At 41.2% G+C, this 19,882-nt stretch overlaps 1 protein-coding gene across 1 annotated transcript in view; it reads left to right on the plus strand.

Annotated features, from left to right (window-relative positions):
- TMEM131L (transmembrane 131 like) overlaps positions 1 to 19,882 on the plus strand; it is a 580,656-nt gene that overhangs the window by 47,118 nt on the left and 513,656 nt on the right. Inside the window, exon 2 of the mRNA XM_086962316.1 lies at positions 767 to 837. Within this exon, the coding sequence (XP_086818442.1) occupies positions 767 to 837 (71 nt within the window). The remainder of the gene's footprint in view (positions 1 to 766; positions 838 to 19,882) is intronic.

Genomic DNA, 19,882 nt, shown 5'->3' on the forward strand with positions numbered 1-19,882 from the left:
CTAGTGGGGTTTCACCTCATTGGGGTCAGATCGGCAAAAAAATGGCTTTCTATCCCCCAGGGGATTGGAAAACAACCAAAATGTGTTTTATTGTTTTTGGGGAGTGACCCTTGCCCAAGGGGCAGCTCCCTGATTACCTAAATAAAATTCCCTGGTGTAGACGGGGTTTCCACCCCCTGGGGGAAGAAAACAAAGGGAAAATGTACCCTTCAAGGGAAGTGATGCTTGCCCAATGGGTCACTCCCCATACACACAAATAAACAAATCCATGGTGTCTAGTGGATTTCGACCCCCAGGGGGCTTATCGGCCTAACAAATGCCAGCCAGCGCTTCCCCCATGTGTGGGTGCTAGGACGTGCTGGGCACATCCTCAGCACATGAGCACCAGCGCTGAGGACGTGTACTGTACATCCTTAGCAACCATGGCGTTAATCCCATATTTTTATATACTTTTGTGATGAGCCATGTTTATTATTTGATGCAAACATGCATGCCACCTTCAGACTGCAGCATTTTCACTTTTTAACACTTCAACACTTTAAATGCCTGTTGTGTACGTTTGCATAAAAATAAATAAAAAATTCAAACTTGCCAATGCCAGTCCCATTGGTTTTACCAAAGCTTTTTTTCCTTACTGCAAGGTGCACACTGGACACGTACTAACCACACAGCGTATGCAGAGGATGAGATAATGTGTAATGAATATTCTACAATGACAACAACATTCATATAAATGTGTTTAAGCAAACTTTCTTTGTTTTTCTAGTGGTGGATCGATTGCCCAGTGTAGTGGAGCTATGGCCGGCAGAAGAGGGCGAGGGAATGCTCCCTGCTCAGGTAAGGACATTTTCATTCAGTAATTATACTTTTAGAGTTTAATGAACAAAGGCTGTAAGCACGGGCTAGTGCAGAGCCTGTAATATATCTTTCTAGGTTTCCTATTGTTGTTGAGTAGACTATTGGCCAGCCAAAGACAGCATGTGTGGTTTCTCGGCTTCCAGGGGACTTACGCAACATTTACGCAGCAGTTTGAGCCAGTTTTATCAAGCTCTCCAGTTTTAAGCAGAGTAAGAGAGCATGATTTAGACCGCTTTAAAACTGTACTTTCTTACTTTAGATGACCCTAAGACTGTTGGGTAGCATTTGCAGTGGTTTTTGTTTCACTTAAGAAAAACGTTAAACTGTCTTAGAAAAAAGCTTTTCGTAAATTAGGCTTTCTTACCTAGCTTAAGACCCTTTTGATAAGACAGTTTTAAATTTGGAAAACTGCTTAGTAAGTTGTACCCATTTAAAAACAATTCTCTCAATATTTTCGCCCTTGAATGCTTGAGTGGACACTTGAAGAGTTTGTAACGGGTAGTGTCATTCATGTCCCTGTCACACTGATAACATCTCGACCAGTAGAATATATTCAAAGTAAGTATTGTCTGGTGATGGAGATTATTAGGCCATGAGAGGTTAAGAGTTTCATAGCTGCACAAGCATCTGTTGCAATAATAAGATCCATGATTGCTTGTTCCTTGTTGGTACAAGATTGTCATATTTGGTACAGGTAAAAGAATGACAATGTCCGTTGCAAAGACAGAAATTCGCTCTAAGCTGGATACTTGGTCTGTAAATTGTATATATTGTCATCTACTTGTCAACCTGGTGCTAACAATTGTGTAAGAGAATTGGGCACCCCCAGATATTCTCCAGATGCATCATAGTTACTGGACCAGTTGTACAAAATGTAACATTTTGCAGGTGCCTTTATGGATGACTGTTGGGTAGTTACTGTTAAAGGTTTGGTGTACACTGATGACATGCCTTCAGTATTTTATCTTGTGGGCAATGTATGCCCTAATATTTCTGTTGTCCTTCTGTATAATAAGTAATTTGTCAATAAAGTAGCCTCTCATTTATGTAGTGACGGAGAGCAACATTGTTATGGAAACATGCCGTTGTTTGCATAGCCAGTCTTAAGCTAGAATGTGATATGCTTACTATGAGAACACATTGTGTTAGATATTATTTCCTGTGCAGTTGTCGCATCTGCTCGCTCTGAATCCGTGTTTTCAGATAACTATATTACTTGGCTGATTTCTGATATCTAATGACTAACATGAGCTGCAAAGGGAGATGTTATCTTTGGTGCACTCATATTTTGCGTGACAACTTGTAGGGGAGGAAGAACGGTTGACCAACCTCATGTAAACGCCCTTCACGCTTGCAGGGTTGCCTCATGCACAGACTGTAACAGGACATTGCACGTGTGCTGTGTCAAAATACTGCTCTTAAATAATAATGTACTTTGACAAAAGTTCATACAGAAACGCCATACTCCAGTACTGACGATGGAGTTAGTTTCCCTTAGCAGAGCAGGCGATCAGCCTATGTAGCATCATGCTATCCGGATTGTGCGTGTTCTGCCATATGAGGAGTGCACTGTACCTGCCAACTGCAAAGAACACCAGAGGGCAGACTCTGGTGGTCAAACATTAAATCACAACAATATGCACTAATCTATTATAGCCATGCAATTGTTGAGGCTCGTCAGTTTATCCAGGCATGAGGATATAAGATAGACTTGGTATGGAAATTGAAAACCTCTGACCTGTAAAGGAATGTGACCACAAGATCTCTCCAACATCTATGGTGTTGGAAGGGAATGGCTAAGCTGCCCTAAGGGGTCTGCCTACATTCTTGTTGTTATGAAGTGTAATACTTTTTTTGTAATGAGGGGGTAGCAGTGATCCATCTTGCTTTGGAACATAATAGAAAGGTTATCGTGGTTGTGTTCAGTTTGTACCTTGCTATGAGGCATAAACATGAAGATGGACAGTGTTTGACTTTTTGGTGTCAAAAAATATAACAGAATGAGTATTTCATTGTTTAGGTGTTGACTGTTCTTTAAACTTGCCTGTCTCCTGTGAGCAGGAAGACAAATCCACGCTACTAGAATGTCTATTACTATATAAGCTTGTATGTGCAAATACCTCTTGTATGTATTTCTTATCCATTGACTAGTGCCCTTGGTTCTTGCCGGATAATAACATGATTAGGAGTTTGCTTAAATCCCATCCTCCATTATTGTGTTCAAAACACTTGTCCCAATCTGTTTTTCTAATCAAAGTCAAACTGGTTTGACTGCTCCTTACTGCCTTGCGTTCGTGAGCAGGTGTGGTTATTGTATTAGTCCTAATAATTCCTGTGGATTTAAGAATACTTTAAAATTTGAGGCGGTCATAGGAGGATATTTAGTGAATACTTATTGAGATATTCCACAACTCTTTGAATTACTACACTTGTATGTTTTAGGTTAACAAGTTTTTTACTAAGCAAATGCGCAGTCATTAAACCCTTATTGCGCAATCACATTTAATGTGTTGCCCATTCAAGCCTTGTCACATCACTGGCGCATACACCAACTCCAGTGGTGAATGTTACAGGACCCCATCTCCAATTGGAAAGAGTGCAGAGTTGAGGGTGGAAGCGAGAAGGTGGAAAAGAGAAAACAGCACATAATGCTGCAGCAAGAAAAAGAAAACAATTCCCTCAACTAGCCTGTCTAAGAGCTAGTAAAGGTACACTAACTTGAAACCTTAAAACTTAATGTTCATGTGACAGAGACTCCAAGCACCGGGTCTTGTCGATCTCTACATATTGGACTTGAGGAAACTTAAACCAACCTGGATCTGTGTGAACATGAGTCTTATCACCTTTCACCACACGAAGTCCGCCTAAGAACTATGAACATGTCTTATCACCTTTCACCACACAGTCTGCCTGGAAATCATAGAGAAACAGCAGCATTCATCAACAGAAGCTCTTTTTTTTAATGAACTTATAGGTCTCGCTTATATCCGGAAAAAAATATTTTATAGTGCTTAAAATTCAGATTTCTCATTTTCCCTGATGCTTAGGCTACAACTTTGCTTTGTAGTGGGCTGCCTTGCTGTATATAGATTTTTACATCACAAATTTGTTTTGAGTCCGAGCCACTTGTGGAAATGCGTACCACCTTTTTGTATCTCAATTCGGACCTTGGGTGGTTTAGAAGAATATCTATTTTGGGAAGTATAGGAGCTGCAACCTGACGTTCTCATCTTCTATGATAGGTGGACTGCGAATGACCTGTATCCTCAATATCCGCAAAGTGTTTTCTAGGTTTCAGTATCCCTTTGAAGATGTATTATTTTATGCACATTGTTGGCAAATCTTGCACTGCAAGTTTGGTGTGCAGAGTCTAGTGGTCCTACATTCTGTTCTGTAGAGTATGGCAGTGGTCTACGCGGGTAGTTCTTCAATGTGGATATCTGTCAATCTATGTTGATCATCATAGCAGTTGGGACTGTTAGTAAATCCATTAATATGGCTTCACATCTGTTAGTGGTGCTACCCAATGATCCCCTTTACTCCCAGAAACATCTAGTTGTAGCTCCACACTATGTTGTAATGGGCGAAAGAACTCTTGATTGTATTTAATAGTTTTTCGCTTGTGTTCCTTTGGAATCATACTGTAGACCAGAATAGGACTACTCTCGCTCACCCCCCTGGAGTGGTCAGTGGCTGCCCGGCTCCTCTGCACCACAGTGATGTTCCACAAACCAATATTCATTCCCTGAACCAGTGTTTGTTCCACTAGTTATGATCATGAGCCAAGAATGCCAGACCCAACCTCCTTGTCGACCTATGTTGCTTTGGTCCCATTTGATTTGCTTGTCCTCAGTCATATCTTTTGCCTTAACAGGCAGTATCCCGAGTAATCCCAATATGCACCAGTTCACCTCTGGGACCAGTGATTGTTCGAAGCCTGCCAGGCCTGCATCTTCCCACACTGTGTTCGAGAGAGGGCACTTCTATCTATGGAGCTGTGACAGCTAAGCAAATCCTGCATATATCACCAAAGTGTCAGGCACCATCTTGAGGGAATGCTGGTGAGACTGAGCCTGCAGACCCTTTGAGTTTTCTCTGCCCAAGAAATAGTCTGCCAGCATAACCTTGCTTGGAGTGTGCCCCATAAATTCTGATGTAGGAACCCTTTTTCCCCAAAGGGGACATTTCAGGGCCCCCCTTGTCGCTTCCAACCTCAGAAACGGCGCATTGCCAGGCCTCAATTAGTGAGCCACCCGCCAGCAACTGTGTAGCTCCCCCCCACTACTGCTGGTATGTTTTAACATAATCTGCCTTGTGTTATAATGTAAGTTGACCCGTGTCTCGAGGCAACGTTTATGCTAAACAGATGCCTTCATGAGATTTCTACATTGCTTACTTGTAGTTTGCATGACTTTGCAGAGAAGTTTTTTTTTCTTTAGAAACTCAATAAATCCTTGGGTATGATTCAGAAAGTTGTATAATTTGTATTCAATGCTATTTATAAGATAATGTGTGATTTTTCAGAAAAAGCCAACACATGTTTAAAAGAGACTGCTCTTTTTCAAGGCTGTAAATAAAACCAAAAAATAAAAATAGTTTTCATTTGTTTCTCACACACAGCTTTTTTTAATTATCCATTTCAAGAGATGGGAAACACAAAATGTATAATTAGTCAAACATCATGATTTCACCTTCATCTACAAAAGAAAGTCCTTATTCATATTCCTCACATCCTATTATTCTTAATCTAGAAGTGGGGATTACAGGATCATTTTCTTTACAAGTGAATACCTGACAGTTTATACAATTACTTCATAGCTTCTCAAAATGAGGCCATGATTGCTTTTAAACACTTGAATGAAGGTGTTTACCCCCTACATAATGTTGTATCAAACTTTTCCAAAGTGTAATTCCACGTGTCAATGCATCAATCAAATCTCTGTATGTCAGCTAATCTTTCTTAACATACATTAATTACTCATTCATTTTAAATTGCTATGCCAAGCTCCTCACAGTCTGTGACTCTGACATTAAATGACCCTAATTACTATCAAATAATCACCTATTCTTCCATTCAGTCTTTAGGAAGACTAACATGGGGAATCAGCATTGATATTTTCAATATCATTAGATCATCTTATGCAGTTGTAACATCGACATACGTTTACTTGTCTGTCTCTAATGTGGAAAACTATATTACCACTCGTTTATCTATCACACCCCACAACTTATAATTTTATATCCCGAAATCTCTAAGATGGAAAAAGTTCAATCCAAAAAAGTATGTGGGTAGTTGCCAAAACACCTCCCTAATTATCGCAACATCATAGGTATTTTAAGAGACTCCCCAAAGCCATGACTTAAACATATTCTGGTTCCTCCTGAGCAAGATGATAGTAATCAACAGGATCTACGCATGCTTTCTCTTGTGGCCACTTGAAACTTCTGATATTGCGTTGTGTACTCGAAGTGTCCAGGCTCCAACAGCCTATTCAACCTTTGTCCATGTATGTACTTATTGCTTCTGTCTTATAAGTCAGTGCACCTATGCCATGCTCCTTGTCTCAAGGTTGTCCCTTGTCTGATTTTTGCCTCTAGTGCCAGCAAGTTTTTGTCCCATATGGTCCTCACTGCCCTTTTTCTGCTTAATTCTTTTAGGGGGTTTGCTTCTGCAGTTGCCTATCATCTCAGATCCTTTATCCAGATGTCTACGTCTGAGGGGTAGGGGGTGGCTGTCTTTTACGTCATAGCTATTCAGATTTTTAGCAATACCAAGGCCATGTCTATCAATTTCGCCTGGTATTTAGCATTCTTGGATCTGAGTTATGCCAAAAAGAAATACCAAGGAGCCTTGCTCCAGTAGCCTCTGTTATCTTCACAGTAAATTCTCTCCTCCAGTACTCCTCAATCATTGGATGCTGCCACGCCATGTGGTAGAACCCTGCATCTTCCACATGGCATCTCAGGCATGCCGGGGAGTTCCCAGCAAACATACAGGCAAAATGCCCTTGGGTCAGGTACATCTAGCGGAAATAGTTGAACTGGGTGTATTTCATACTGGTGTTCTGGGACACTCATTTTGCCACCTCCAGGGCCTTCACCGAATTTTTGACTTGCTTTCCACAACTTTTCCACATTTCTTGAGGTGTAGTAAGTGCCTGCAGTTGCTGAGCAATACTGTGAAATAAAGTGCTGTTACAGCACTCCTCCCCATACCATGAGTCAGCAACAGCTGCAGCATGTCCGATATGGTCAGTTCCAATCTGTCTAGGGACCATAGTTGTCCTAGTCCACGTGTCAGTGCAATGTGTGTGACGAAATACTCAGACCCCCAAATTGTATGTCTCACAAATGTCTTGCCATGTCTGGACTGTACTGCGAATATACATGTCCCACCAAAGTCTGTATTTATGGCTCTGTCAAGGGCTTTTTTTTCTCATGTGTCATACCCAACGTCTAAGTCACTGGCACTGATGAAATTGAAGTATCTTGCCTTGGGTGTACATAGCGCTGCCAACAATATTTAGGTATCTGCGGCACATTATGTGGGTGATTTTGGCCCTATTCTTGAAGCAACAACCAATGGAGTTCTACAGGTGCACCTTGGTTCCCAAAAACCTCCTCCAGGTTTTGGATTCTGAGGCCTGCTAAATCTCCTCATCACCCACTGAAGTTGGGCAACTGCATTCCATATTTAGTAATTGAGGCCACCCAGCCATCCTCGGTGTATGGGGTTATAGATTGTCTGCAGTGCTACCCTTTTTCTCCTCATCCCTTATATGATGTATGCTAGTATGCTGTTTAAATGATGAAAATAAACGTTGAGGATGGTGTACCAACAATGCAGAGAAGTAATATACTCCCAATTGGAGAAAGCGGCAATGTTATGCAGACTGTTTCACCACTGCTATCGCCCCCTCCCAGATTACCCTCTATCAATGCCTTGTATGTGTGAAATACAGTCACCCTCAAATACCTGAAGGAATCAAGCTGCTATTCAAGCCTCGATATCAGAACCCGTCCATGTTCCAGCTCCAACAGTGGGTAAAAGGGGAACCAGCTGGACTTACTCCAGTTGCTTTCAGTCCGGAATAATAGCTAAACTCGTCCATTAGAGCCGGTAATGCCTAAAGGCTTTCCAGTAGATAAATCTGATCATAATCCACATACACTGAAATGATTTGCCATCTCTCTTCGGAGCAAATACCCCTAGCTACCTCATGACTTCCCTAGAAGAATGTCATTGGTTCCATGGCTATGGCAAAGATGAGGGGTGACAGAGGCCACCCTTGCTTGGTCCCCCTGTTTATGGAGAACAGTGGTGGGATGGTCTGACCTGTTTGCAGTTTTGCTACTTGGTAAGTATATAAAATCTGGATCCACTTTTGATAGTACGGGCCCACCACCATTTGTCGTAGTACTTGCATCAGATACAACCGTCCCAGGGTCTCGAATGATTTTTCTGTGTTGAGGGAGATCACCACCTCTTGTGGCTTATCCCTCCTAACACAGTCTATTAAACTAAAAAAGCGGTGCAGACTCAAGAAGGTGTTCCTACTAGGTACCAAAACATTTTTCTCTGGGTGAATCACAAAATGCACTCTATCAACCTATTTGCCAGTATTTTTCTCTGGAATTTTATAATCTAGATTGAGCATTGCCAGCAGCTGATATGATTGAAGGTCCTTAGTGTCCCTGCCCTGTTTCTGAAGAACTGTGAGTGCTTCGTTCATATACAGCCCAATAGACGTCCCAGGCAGCTGCCCTTCTCGTACACAATATGTGGTTTGGAGGCCAGCACCATCCGGTTCGCACCATAAAACTCAGCAGTGAGTCCAACTATCCTAAGGGTCGTCTTGTGCCCCACTGATTGTTCGCCATTTCGACATACTTTATCCGGGGCACAATTAGCATGTGTTTCTCTAAAGAATCCAGCCTCAGGATGTTGGCTGGCCGAGCAGCACATGTCTTGGGCCTTGAAAATGCGTACAATTGATATTTTGTTTTTTTAGCATTGTATTCTTTAATATGTACTTTTAGGAATGGCTTGCATTTGTTGACATTGCAGGATTAATTTTATGTGATTCACTTTTTTATATTTTTTGTAGCCTTCTCGTGTAATAAAAACAAATTAAAATAAAAAATGCATATCTAGAAGGGCTTTGGGCTAACATGCTCCATCAATTGATATGTTAAACATTCATCCACATTTTGCTTCAGCCCACCACAGCACACAGTGTGGTGCAGTTGGTCAGCCCTCTCTAGCCTCTGCCTCTCCTGAACTATGAGCTACAGCATTTTGCTTGATCACATGGGCATGTCTGCCTGGAAAAACAGCACTTTTACGCTGGTGCGCCAATACTTTAATTTGCTTGTCCGGTCTTTATTCTTTATTTATTTATTATCCTTATGTTTTTTAAAGAATGTCTTGAGGTTACAGTAAAATACAATAGTATTATTTCATGGTGCTGACAAGAATCCTACTTTCCTGTGATGTGCTTTCAAAATTTTTAATTTTTGTGAAAGCTTTTGTCGGGCACATTTAGACGTTGCATTTTTCATTTTATTTTTATTTTTGTGGTGTATGCTTGCAAAAAAATAATTAAAAAAATTAACTTTAAGGCAACTTGCCAAGGCCTGACCATTTGGCTTTCTAATGGTTGTTTGAGCTTAGGTTCACTTCTGTTGTACTGCAGAAAGTATACCGAATGAAATGCAACTCTGTTTGAATTGGGTGAGTAAACTAACTGATTTGCACTGGATTTAATTCGTGTTCTCCCTGTAGGTGTTGTTTCTATGTTCTAAATCATTAACCATAGAAACATTTTAATCACAATACGTGAGTAAAAATGCAAATTCCTTTTTTTACAGTTATGCATAGCTGGGAATGTGTGGGCCCTGCTGTTTGACATATGTAGACTTGAATTTGGGCATGAATACATACTGTTTCACTCAATTGCATATGCTTAAGGGTGGTTATCTACGTTTATCTGTGTGGGTTTACTAATCTGCAGTTTGTAGACTCTGTGTTGTCTCAGAAGTTTGGGCAGAATAATACTGTATGGCCATTCATCCTGTTGAGGTACTGATGATCATTGCAGTGATAGTAACCAGGTCATTGTTGCAGCTCTCTCAAATTAATGTATCCTACTGGGAAATCATTATGCGGAGTGTAAGACCTCTCATGCCCTTACCCATGTCTATATCTAGGTAGTATGTTATTTTCACTCAAAGTATTGTCTTTTTTCTCCACCCCCTACAAGGCTTATTTTTGAGAGCCTCCGTGTAACTGCTTAGAAGGGCTGGGCTTGTCGTGGCTCTGAACTTTGAAAGGCAGTAGGATTTTCAGTAACTGAAAAATGTGGACATAAAGCCCTCTGAAATACATTGACTGCATTCTACTGTTCATGGATTGAACAGGCATGCCACATATCTATACTCAGCCTCCTTGCTCTTCTTCTTTGGCTGCTGGATTCGGAGTTTAGAGGTCTAGACACTTTCTGAAGAGAAAGAATGAGACTTTAGTACTACTGCCTGACCTTCCATCACCTGTTATGTCCTTCTGTAACAGATAGAGAAGCATGAAATGTACTGTGATGGTGCAATTTGGGAATTGCTAAACCCACAGCCAACATTTCAATTACTTCCTGCAAATATGATATGTTTCTGCAACGCAAAGTATCATCTCAAAAGTATCTTACTCCGCCTTCAATGCCTCTTACCTTTATTGGTTAAATGTGGATTCTCCCTATCTGGTAGAACATCACCTCTATTTTGGTTCATTTGACACCCCCATGGAGTAGTGCACACCTAGCGTTCCTCAGGACAGTTACCGCATTCAACTCTCTTACCCGGTGATTCTTGTTTTGGTCATTTACTCATCCTCACTTTGCTGGCCTCGTTAAATGGCCACTCGCCACAAATCCTTAGGTAGGTTAGGTACTTGACTAGTCCGACATTCATCCCTAGGGACATCTTTGTGCTGAGATCAACCAAGTGATCCAAACCACTTACTGCAGAACATGTCTTGGTCAAAAAGTTGAGATTGAGGAAGAGAAGAAAACAACCAGATTTTTATGGCTTTCATAAAATTGTGTAGATTGTCTTCCTGCAGAAGTTGGCAGGCCAGTCCACTTGGTTGCTGTATCAACAGAGAACGCGCATTACCGATGGTTTTTAAAACTATCTTAAAGGATTTTTTGATACATTTATCCATGGATCTCAGCAGATTAGGAGTGTGCCTGTTAAATAGTCTGCACAGCGGTGAAAGGCTGGGGGTGTAAAGTGCTTTGTTGGCAAGGTAAATAGATTTGAATGTAATATGCTCCTTTACAGGAACCCAGCAACAGGGGAAGTACGGTCTGCAAATTTGAGCCATCACTTGTCTGGCAGCTTAGTTCTAAATGAACTGCAGCGCACAAATAAAATAATTCTGAAGGTCAGGATAACCTGAGTTTTATTAATCTAGATGGGTGGAAATTAACACATCGAAAATGATGCCTCTTTATGAGTGTACGTTGTTACAAAAACGCATTTAAAAACTGCCTTTACCAGAGCTGCTGTCCGAACAGGCGCAATTTGGTAACATACGTTTTTTTATGCATGTTAATGAGGTGGGTTGTGGTCCCAGAGGAGGAGGCCAATAAGGAAGTTTCGAAAGATGGGAGGGGCTGATGGGCATCATTTCCGTTCTTTTCCCTTTTCATTTCAAATTTTAAAATGCAGCCAGTCACTTTTGACAGAATAATTGAGCAGCAACAACATTCACATCACCAGAAATGTTTAGAATGATCTGAGTTTTTGCCTCATACAGGAAGAGGTCGATGCCACAAGACTTAATCATGTGAGCCAATGGAATCATACATGCTGAAGAGAAAAGGGGGAAAATGGATCCCCAAGTAACCCACAGTTTAAAATTCTTACCGCAGAGGTGAGTCGTGCAAGGTTCTATTAGCAGGAATATTAGCAACCATTAGGGAGGTATCCCACACCCACCGTTCTTTCTGTCTATTTAGCCGAGTTTTGTGGCTCACTGCGTGAAAGGCCGCCGACCTGTCTAATACTATAAGGGTGTCTCAAACGTGCAGTGGCGGAGATTGTCCAGTTCAACTATCAACTCTCTGTAAACTCATCTGAGAAGGATATAGAAGTTGATTAACTGTTGCAATCACTCACAAGGTAAAAAAAATAAGACCGCCCATTCTTGTAGTTCAGTCGGTTGGGAGATTGCACAGTCCTTTTGACAGACGGACAGGAAAGTAGTACTCTGACTTCCTTGCCACTTAGTCAATAACACCTGGTCATTTGGGGATGAAGAAACCTAGATTGCAAACTGCATGCTTACTTTGGTTTACTTCTCGTCCTTGCACCATACATTTAGTACCAGTGTCTCTGTGCCACTGTGCATTTGGTGGCTTCTTCAGTGCTCTTCCAGTTCACTTGTGATTGCTCAATCCTTGTAAGGACAAAGTTGCCCAGACCGAGAAGACACACCTAGGTCGCTGCAGCTATGTCAGTCCAAATCTCCACAGAAATAATCGAGGTCGCTGTTTTTTTCTCTTCTGACCAAGAAGAACACTACTGTCTGTAAACACTTTATGCATAATGTATTGTATGATAATTGCACAGTGTCCCTAACACTGTGGGCATCGTGGATCACATATTAAAGCCAGGTTAGAGGACTTTTTGTGTATAATTTGTAGCAGAAAAGTATTAGTCAGACGTTCAGTACCAGTAACGGAGACTCTAGAAAGCAGCCACATGGGGTCAGAAAACTGTATTTTAACAGGGATAGTGGAGATTGGTCAGGGCATTCAAGTGAATGTCTTGGGGACCGCCCTCCTTATTAGTGCGCACCGCACACCTGCAGGGTTCTAAGTTTAAGGTCCTGGTTTTTCCAGACAGCTCGACTGAGTTCTTATAATAGCATTTTATAATAGGCTTACCATTACTGAAGAGCCCGATACGTTGGAGGAGACCAGCTGTATGTTTTAAGGGGTGACTTAACCTGCAAACATTTGTAACGCTCTCTCCTGTCTTGTAAATTGTCATTGACCAGACTCCCCAAGGATATAGCGATTTCACAATTTACCCCAAAAATTCCCAAATCAGCACTTTTGTAAATGTGTGATTCCTGCAAAAGTTCCTGCAAAATTAGTTAAAAAAACAAAGTGTAAGCACTGACCCCAAAGCATTAGAGCGCTTTACACGAGCACCCATTAACATTACACAGGACTCATTCATTTTGTTTTTAAGCACGGGGAGATTAAGTGATATGCCCAGAATCACAAGATGTTTGCTGAGCCGAAGTTGAGATGCTAAACCTGGTTCCCCAGTTCCAAAGTCAGTCGCTTTGGCCTTACCGCCTCCTCATGCACCCTCAGTCTGTATTACCTAATTTGAGAGTAGCAACGTTGTGATGATGATGCATGATCTTTTACTGCCGGTGGCTGGCTAGACTTTTTTTGTCCCTGCTTGGGCGAGTTCACATTTCACTGCCTGGGTGGGGTTTCTTCTTATTACCCCAATGAGTTTTTCTGTCACTGTTCTGGTGGGTTCTCCAGCTTTCACCAACTCTGTCTTTTCTCTCACTATATGGGTGGGTTCTGGTGTGTGTTCTAGTGCTCTCCACTCCTTGGTTGGTGTATCGCGCTGTCATTGGCTGTGCAGGTTCTTCAGTTCTCAGTTGTTAGTTGAACGGATTCTATTAGTGGGATTGGAAAGTCTCTTGCTTTTGCTGACCGTGTGAGTTCTTCTGTTTTGGTTGGGTAGATTGTCCTATCATTGGATGGCTAGGTTCTTATGCTTTCTCTGTGTATGCTTTTTTTGTTGGTCGGGGTGTGCCTCACCCTCTCCTCGTGCTTCGGTTCTCTCCGTTATATTAGACAATATTCAGTGAATTCAATTATACATTTATGGCGTTTCCATTCGATAGTTAAGTTCTAGGTTTCTGAATATTTTATATCTGAAGAGTCGTACCGGGGAATGCAGCTTTGTTCGGACACTCTCAGGATGTTTTCTGTCCCTCCCGGGTGCTTCAATGATGCCTTTGGTAAAACAGGTAGCTCCGATTTTGAAGAAAAAAACAGATATACAGAGCAGGACCGATGCTCACAGTTTTGGGACATGATCGCATTGGTGGTAGATAAAATGTAATCGCCTTGGTATTCGAGTATCATAGGATCAGAATGGGGAATTAGATAGAAATACATTCTTTTATGGCAAACATTTTGCAGCTGGACACCGCTTTTCTGTAGTTAGTTTGCAGAGTTTTGGTGATGACCAAGGACTAAATAGAATGGAGGCGTGAACACCTGTAATGGTAAACCAGAAACGTTCTTGAATCGCAAGACTCTCACATGTTCTTAAAAAATGCAACTCCGTAGAAAAAACCCACAAATGGGAACTCGAGGCTAATGGGTGCTAATTTTATTTCCTCACTCAGTACCAGTTAGTGGACAGGCCCCACAGGCCAATTTCTATGCTGTAGGTCTGGGCAGATTAGAGACCTTTCTTTCACTATTTTAGGTGTGGGAATGTTGTACAGGCCTCCCAGTTTTTTTTTTTTTTTTTTGCTTTGAATCTGTTTATTGCTTTTCCTTTTATGGTTACAGTTACAAAAAGAAAAGCATTCCAGGAACACAGTGTATAATAATCATATCATCTAACAATGACGTGTTATTACTGTGCAAGGACAATAGCAACATGTTAAATTACATGGCTTGCAATATTTAATGGAAGTGTAAAGGACATTAGGTTTTTCAACAAGCCACCAGTCTCTGTACATTTAGAGTAAATTGATCAAAAGTCAAAATTGATGTGTATGCAAATGAATTGAAATTGAGGCAATTGTGTTATCAGAAATGTAAATCATGAATTGTGCTATCAGAAATATAAAATCATATCATCAATTAGAATTGTATCTATTGTCTAAGGAAGAGCATACATATGGTTCATACTATATTGAGATTGTATATTTTTTTTGTGCACGTTATTTATAAAAAATATTTTCTGTGCAGAAAAGATAAAATATCAATGAAAAAATAACATATTTAAATCTATTATTTAATAGCTATTGCATTTATGACTATATAATTTTTCTGTTTGTCTAGAGTTAATATGCCATTCTAAAGTAAAACAGACTGTGCCTGGTGTTTTTGTTTTCCAAATAAGTGTAAAGGACATTGCCACTCAGAGTATATCTGTTGTTAATGGAAGACAGTCTGATAGCAGTCGTATATGCAAATCATAAGTTATATGCATTTGGTTGTGTTTACTGTTCATAGTAAGCAATAATACACAATGACCGAAATAAACAGTTGAGGGTCTCAATCAAACAACGAGGAGAACGTATGTGGGGGTGAAAAAACCTCAACTGTCACGTCAGCCCTGGCCTGCCCACCCACCTTTCCCACCAACGAACTCTGCCTTCCATCTAGTTGCTAAGTAACTTATTTGTGTCTTTCGCCAGATGTCTCATCAGTGGGGTAATTATCTGTCAGGGGGGCGCATGTTGTCTACATTGAGCACGCCAAGGGAAGCAACTCGCATGTGTTTCGTCCCGATTTGTCAGCGCAGGGTAATTGGGCCTCCGGCGATGGGTTAAGCACCTGAGATGTCCGTGTGGAGGTCAGACTTAACCACGTTCCACTTTCCAGCTAGTAGATTTACTGAACCCCGTGGCTTCTTCGCTATGTAATGTGCCACTCGCTGCTTGGGCCCAGGTGGTAAGCGACCGCATACTGGCTGTGAGGTGCAGTGGGTCAGGTGACTTTCATCTGCATGTGATCAGCCGTTTGGCGACGATTAGACCCAGATCTATGATGCAAGACGTGACTTTGATGCTCAGGCCTCCTTTCTGTGCTTCAGAAGTCGTGTTTTATTCTGTGTTTAGGTGGGTGCAGGCTTCGGATGCTGCCCAAGTCACTTCACCCCACCCAAGGCACTAGTTCCCCTTCTATCCCACAATCACCGCCCAAAAGTACGTTGGGGCAGCAGCAGGCCCCAGTGACCACTTCCCACCCAAGGCCATCCAACCCATAGTCACCCAAAACTAAGTGGGGCATGGAGTGGGCCCCAGACCCTCTCACCCAAACTAGGCAACAGTGCCCTTCAAGCGGTGGTGTTTAAATGGTTTGAGAAAGTAGATGTGATAGTTGAGATATGCTGGGATGTCATGTGTTGCCTTGAAAGTGTGTGTGAGGAATTTTAATTTTTATTTTGTGTATGAGGAGCCAGTGGATGTACTTCAGGTGAGGTGTAATATGGGTGCAGCATGGGAGTTTGAGAGCTATTCTGGCTGCTGAGTTCTGAATGGTCTGCAGCTTTTTTTGAGTTTTTTGTTGATCCCGGCATAGAGGGAGTTCCTGTGGCCTAGCTTGCTTGTGACAAGGGCCTGCATGACTTTTTATTTTTTGGAGTTTTTTGTTATATAACGCAAACTTGACCAGTATCGGGTATCACAGTGCTTTACATAGCACCAGTTGCATTACATGTGGACACATTAATTTTTTTTATTAGGCAAGGGGAGATTAAGTGATTTGCCCAGAATCACAGGATGTTCAGTGTCGTTGCTGAGACTCGAACCCAGATTCGAGGACTACCGCCCTAGCCGTTAGGCCAACTCCTCTCCCCTGTGACTGTGTTGAATTGGACGGTCATTTCAAGTCATGTCATGTTTGCTGTCGATGATCCAGAGGTCCTTGGTGTGGGGGGTGGATGTCGGTCCTAGCTCTGTTGGCCACCAGCTTGAGTCCCACGGTGAAGTGCTCTTCCTGAAGATAGGAGTTTGATCTTGTCGGTGTTCAGCTTCAGACAGTTGGTCTTTTTCCACTGCGCAATTTCAGTCATGTATGCATTGAAGTTGAACCCATGATGGGGCCTCTTAATTGTGAGGGAGAGAATGAGTTGTGCGTGGTTGGCATAAGAGAGGACGTTGATGTTATAAGGTGAATAACAAACTGACTCCTGAAGGAATTGTTTGGACAATCTTTTTAACATGCAAAAATGATTAGTCCGAAAGGTCCAATGAAAGGAATCAACTGAAAAATCACGATTTTCATATGGGGTCATTTATTCATTCGTTAAACAAGAAAGTCATAAAGTCTTTCTAGAAGTGCTTTTGAGAATGGGCCTTGCAATATTGAAAACAACCACTCATCAAAGTCAAAACACTTTGTCTAGAGCACGTGCTTCATTTTTTAATCTAAAATGTAAAGGTTGATGTCGGGGGAAAAAGTCAACGTTTCGGTCTCCTTGTGGATCAGAACCATGAGACCATCTTCAGGAAAGAGGAATTTGAATAGGACAATTAAAAATTAAACAACAATCTAAAGAAAATGTAAAATACACATGCATAGTGCTGTCCACGAAAAAGTGGGGTGGACTAATTATGTACTATAAATGTGGAAAGTTTATGTAGCAAAAAGAGGTACACACAAGAACAAAAGATGCAAAAGAGTGTTATACCTTCTGTCTGAACAACCAAAAGTTTCATGGTAATCAATTGTAGGCGCTGATCAGAAAAATGTATCGGGTGCCCGAGGCATAATTCTAAATCTTTACGGAATAAAGGAGAAGCCTTAAGAAGACTTAAAATGCATAGAGCACACTGGTAAAAATGTTTGTGGAAATGCAGCTTTCCGACTGAAAAAGCCAAAGGCAATTCTTTTAAGTAGCAAGTAAACAGACGTATTGAAATCACCTATAGAAGAAATTAGGAAAGTGTTGGTACAATCATTATATGGAGGAGTATCATCTCGCAAATAGCTTGCTGAGGCGTAGCATCTTACTGTAATAACCACTGTAGCTGACAAATCAGCTGACTGTAAGGTGGTGGAGTGATCTGATCCTCGAGGTCCGGGGCTGCATAAAAAACACAAGCATTGGTAATGCATCGGTTTCGCCTATGTAATGAATAAAAGAGCTGTTTTCATCAATCATTGTCTGAGAGAAGGAAAGAGCTCCCTGACGGATAACAAGGGAATGGAGAGGTGTGCAGCAGGGGCCACAGCTGCTGTCTTGAGAGCTGGGGATCCTGGTTTGAGTCTCTGCGGCGCTATGCAACATCCTGTGATTCTATGCAACTCACTTAATCTCTCCAGGTAAAAAAATTTGATATAAATATGCTTCAAGAGTAAAAGGCAAAACTGTACGAAAATATAGTTACACTAAAGCGGTTAACAGTTTTTCAGCAGCGGGAAACCGATAAGAGAAGCAGACAAAAAACAAGCATTGATAAATACAGGAAAATATCCTGCAGCCAATAGAAATGGAGGAAAGGTAATTGGCATACACAGGAACCCGTGAGAAGCCAGGAAAGAGAGGAGGCGGGATGTAAGTCCCTTTTAATTTTATATTAAAAACTGATTTCTCAAGCACAGATAAAATCGATGTGCAGGTGAAACCTAATAAGTCCCTTTTAAGTTTATATTAAAAGCAATAGATTTCTCAAGCACAACGCAAGTGCTGTGCTGGCAAAACCTAATAAGTACAGCGCCTTGAGACCCTCACGTATTTGTAGTTGCGCTCTATAAGAACACTGATTGATTGAAGAAAATGCTAATACTTATTAAAAAATGTTAGTTCAAATGTACTAGAACAAATTAATATTGACATTTGTATCACCTCACCACTGTATTAAGTAGAGCAGGGTTGTTTTTATCTCCTCCCTAAGAGGCATTTCCTTGTCGCAGTGCAAGGAAGATAAAGTGCCCGCTTGCAGTATAGCTCCTTATCACATAATGGTTGTAGAACAATTTCTATCCATAAGTGTTTCAGTATGCTAGTACTGCAACCATACCGTTAATGTAGTGCAACCTGTTCTTACATATTCACAGAGAGGAAAAACTTAATGTTGGCACATGCTTGCTGCTTTCCATTACACTCTTGTTCTTCTGCTTTTATTTCATGGCACTTCTTCCATATAAACAAATTTTATAGTAAAGATAATCATGTTAATCATCACCAGGCATTCTTCTTTCACTGTGTAAAAGCTCCAATACTACCGCCTAGGATGGGGATTGCTCATCTGACCAAAACATTAATACATTTCCTTCTAATGATGTCTCGATGTCCAACCTTCATCTAACCGCAAATCAACCAACATTCAGGAAATAGTTGGTTGTTAGACTGGAATAATTCAGCGTTGAACCTTACATTACCTGCATTTCTACCGGTAATTATACCATAATTAAAGGCTTGCATATTCTAGGGTATTGTTCATCTGTCTGGATTCTCAACTATGCCAAATAGAGCAGGTACCAAGTACTTAGTCTAAACATGATGCGTCACGAGTGTCGTACATCAAACTGTGAGCATTGGAACCGAGGAGTTAATCACACCAACTATATGTTCTATTTAAGTATGCCTTTAGGTGCGTTCAGTCTGTACAGTGCCTGTAAGATGGAAGCTCCTTTACCATGATCTTATTCTCCTAGTCTTATGCATTCAAGACTGAGGTCAATATGTGTAGTAGTGTGTCCCTGTATGTTAAATCGAGATTTAACTACAGTGTTTCTGCAATTACTAAAGCACAAAAAATCAGCATGCTGGCTCATTTTCATAAGAGGAAAGAGTCCCAAGTCATTTCTTAAGAACTTATGCATCATACATAGCAGTTTTGAAATCGTCCAGTAACTGAAAATGAGAAATAGATATGCTGCCTCTGTAATAATGACAGAGTATCGAAAGTGATATCGTCAATAGTAGTGTCATCCAGACCTAAGCACATGTGGACAACTACTTGGTCTTTACTCTTCTTCTTGTAGGCTGACCGGCCTACATGATGCTTTAGTAACCACTTCCTAGATACACTGGTAATTTCCAGAGGAGCACATTGTTCTATCAGTGTCCCTTTTCAATACGTCAGCTGAGTGAAAAGACTTGTGCGTGGTTTAAAAACTTAACAGTGGCTCAGTCTGTTGCTAAATTAAAATTATGCTACTGCGCATTTGCAGTTTCTGAAACGTCAATCCCTAAGAATCTGGTCTGCTTACTCTAGGTGACACGTCCTAGCCATTTGTTG

Source organism: Lissotriton vulgaris, chromosome 3_1 (assembly GCF_964263255.1).
Source record: "Lissotriton vulgaris chromosome 3_1, aLisVul1.2, whole genome shotgun sequence".
NCBI lineage: Eukaryota > Metazoa > Chordata > Amphibia > Caudata > Salamandridae > Lissotriton > Lissotriton vulgaris.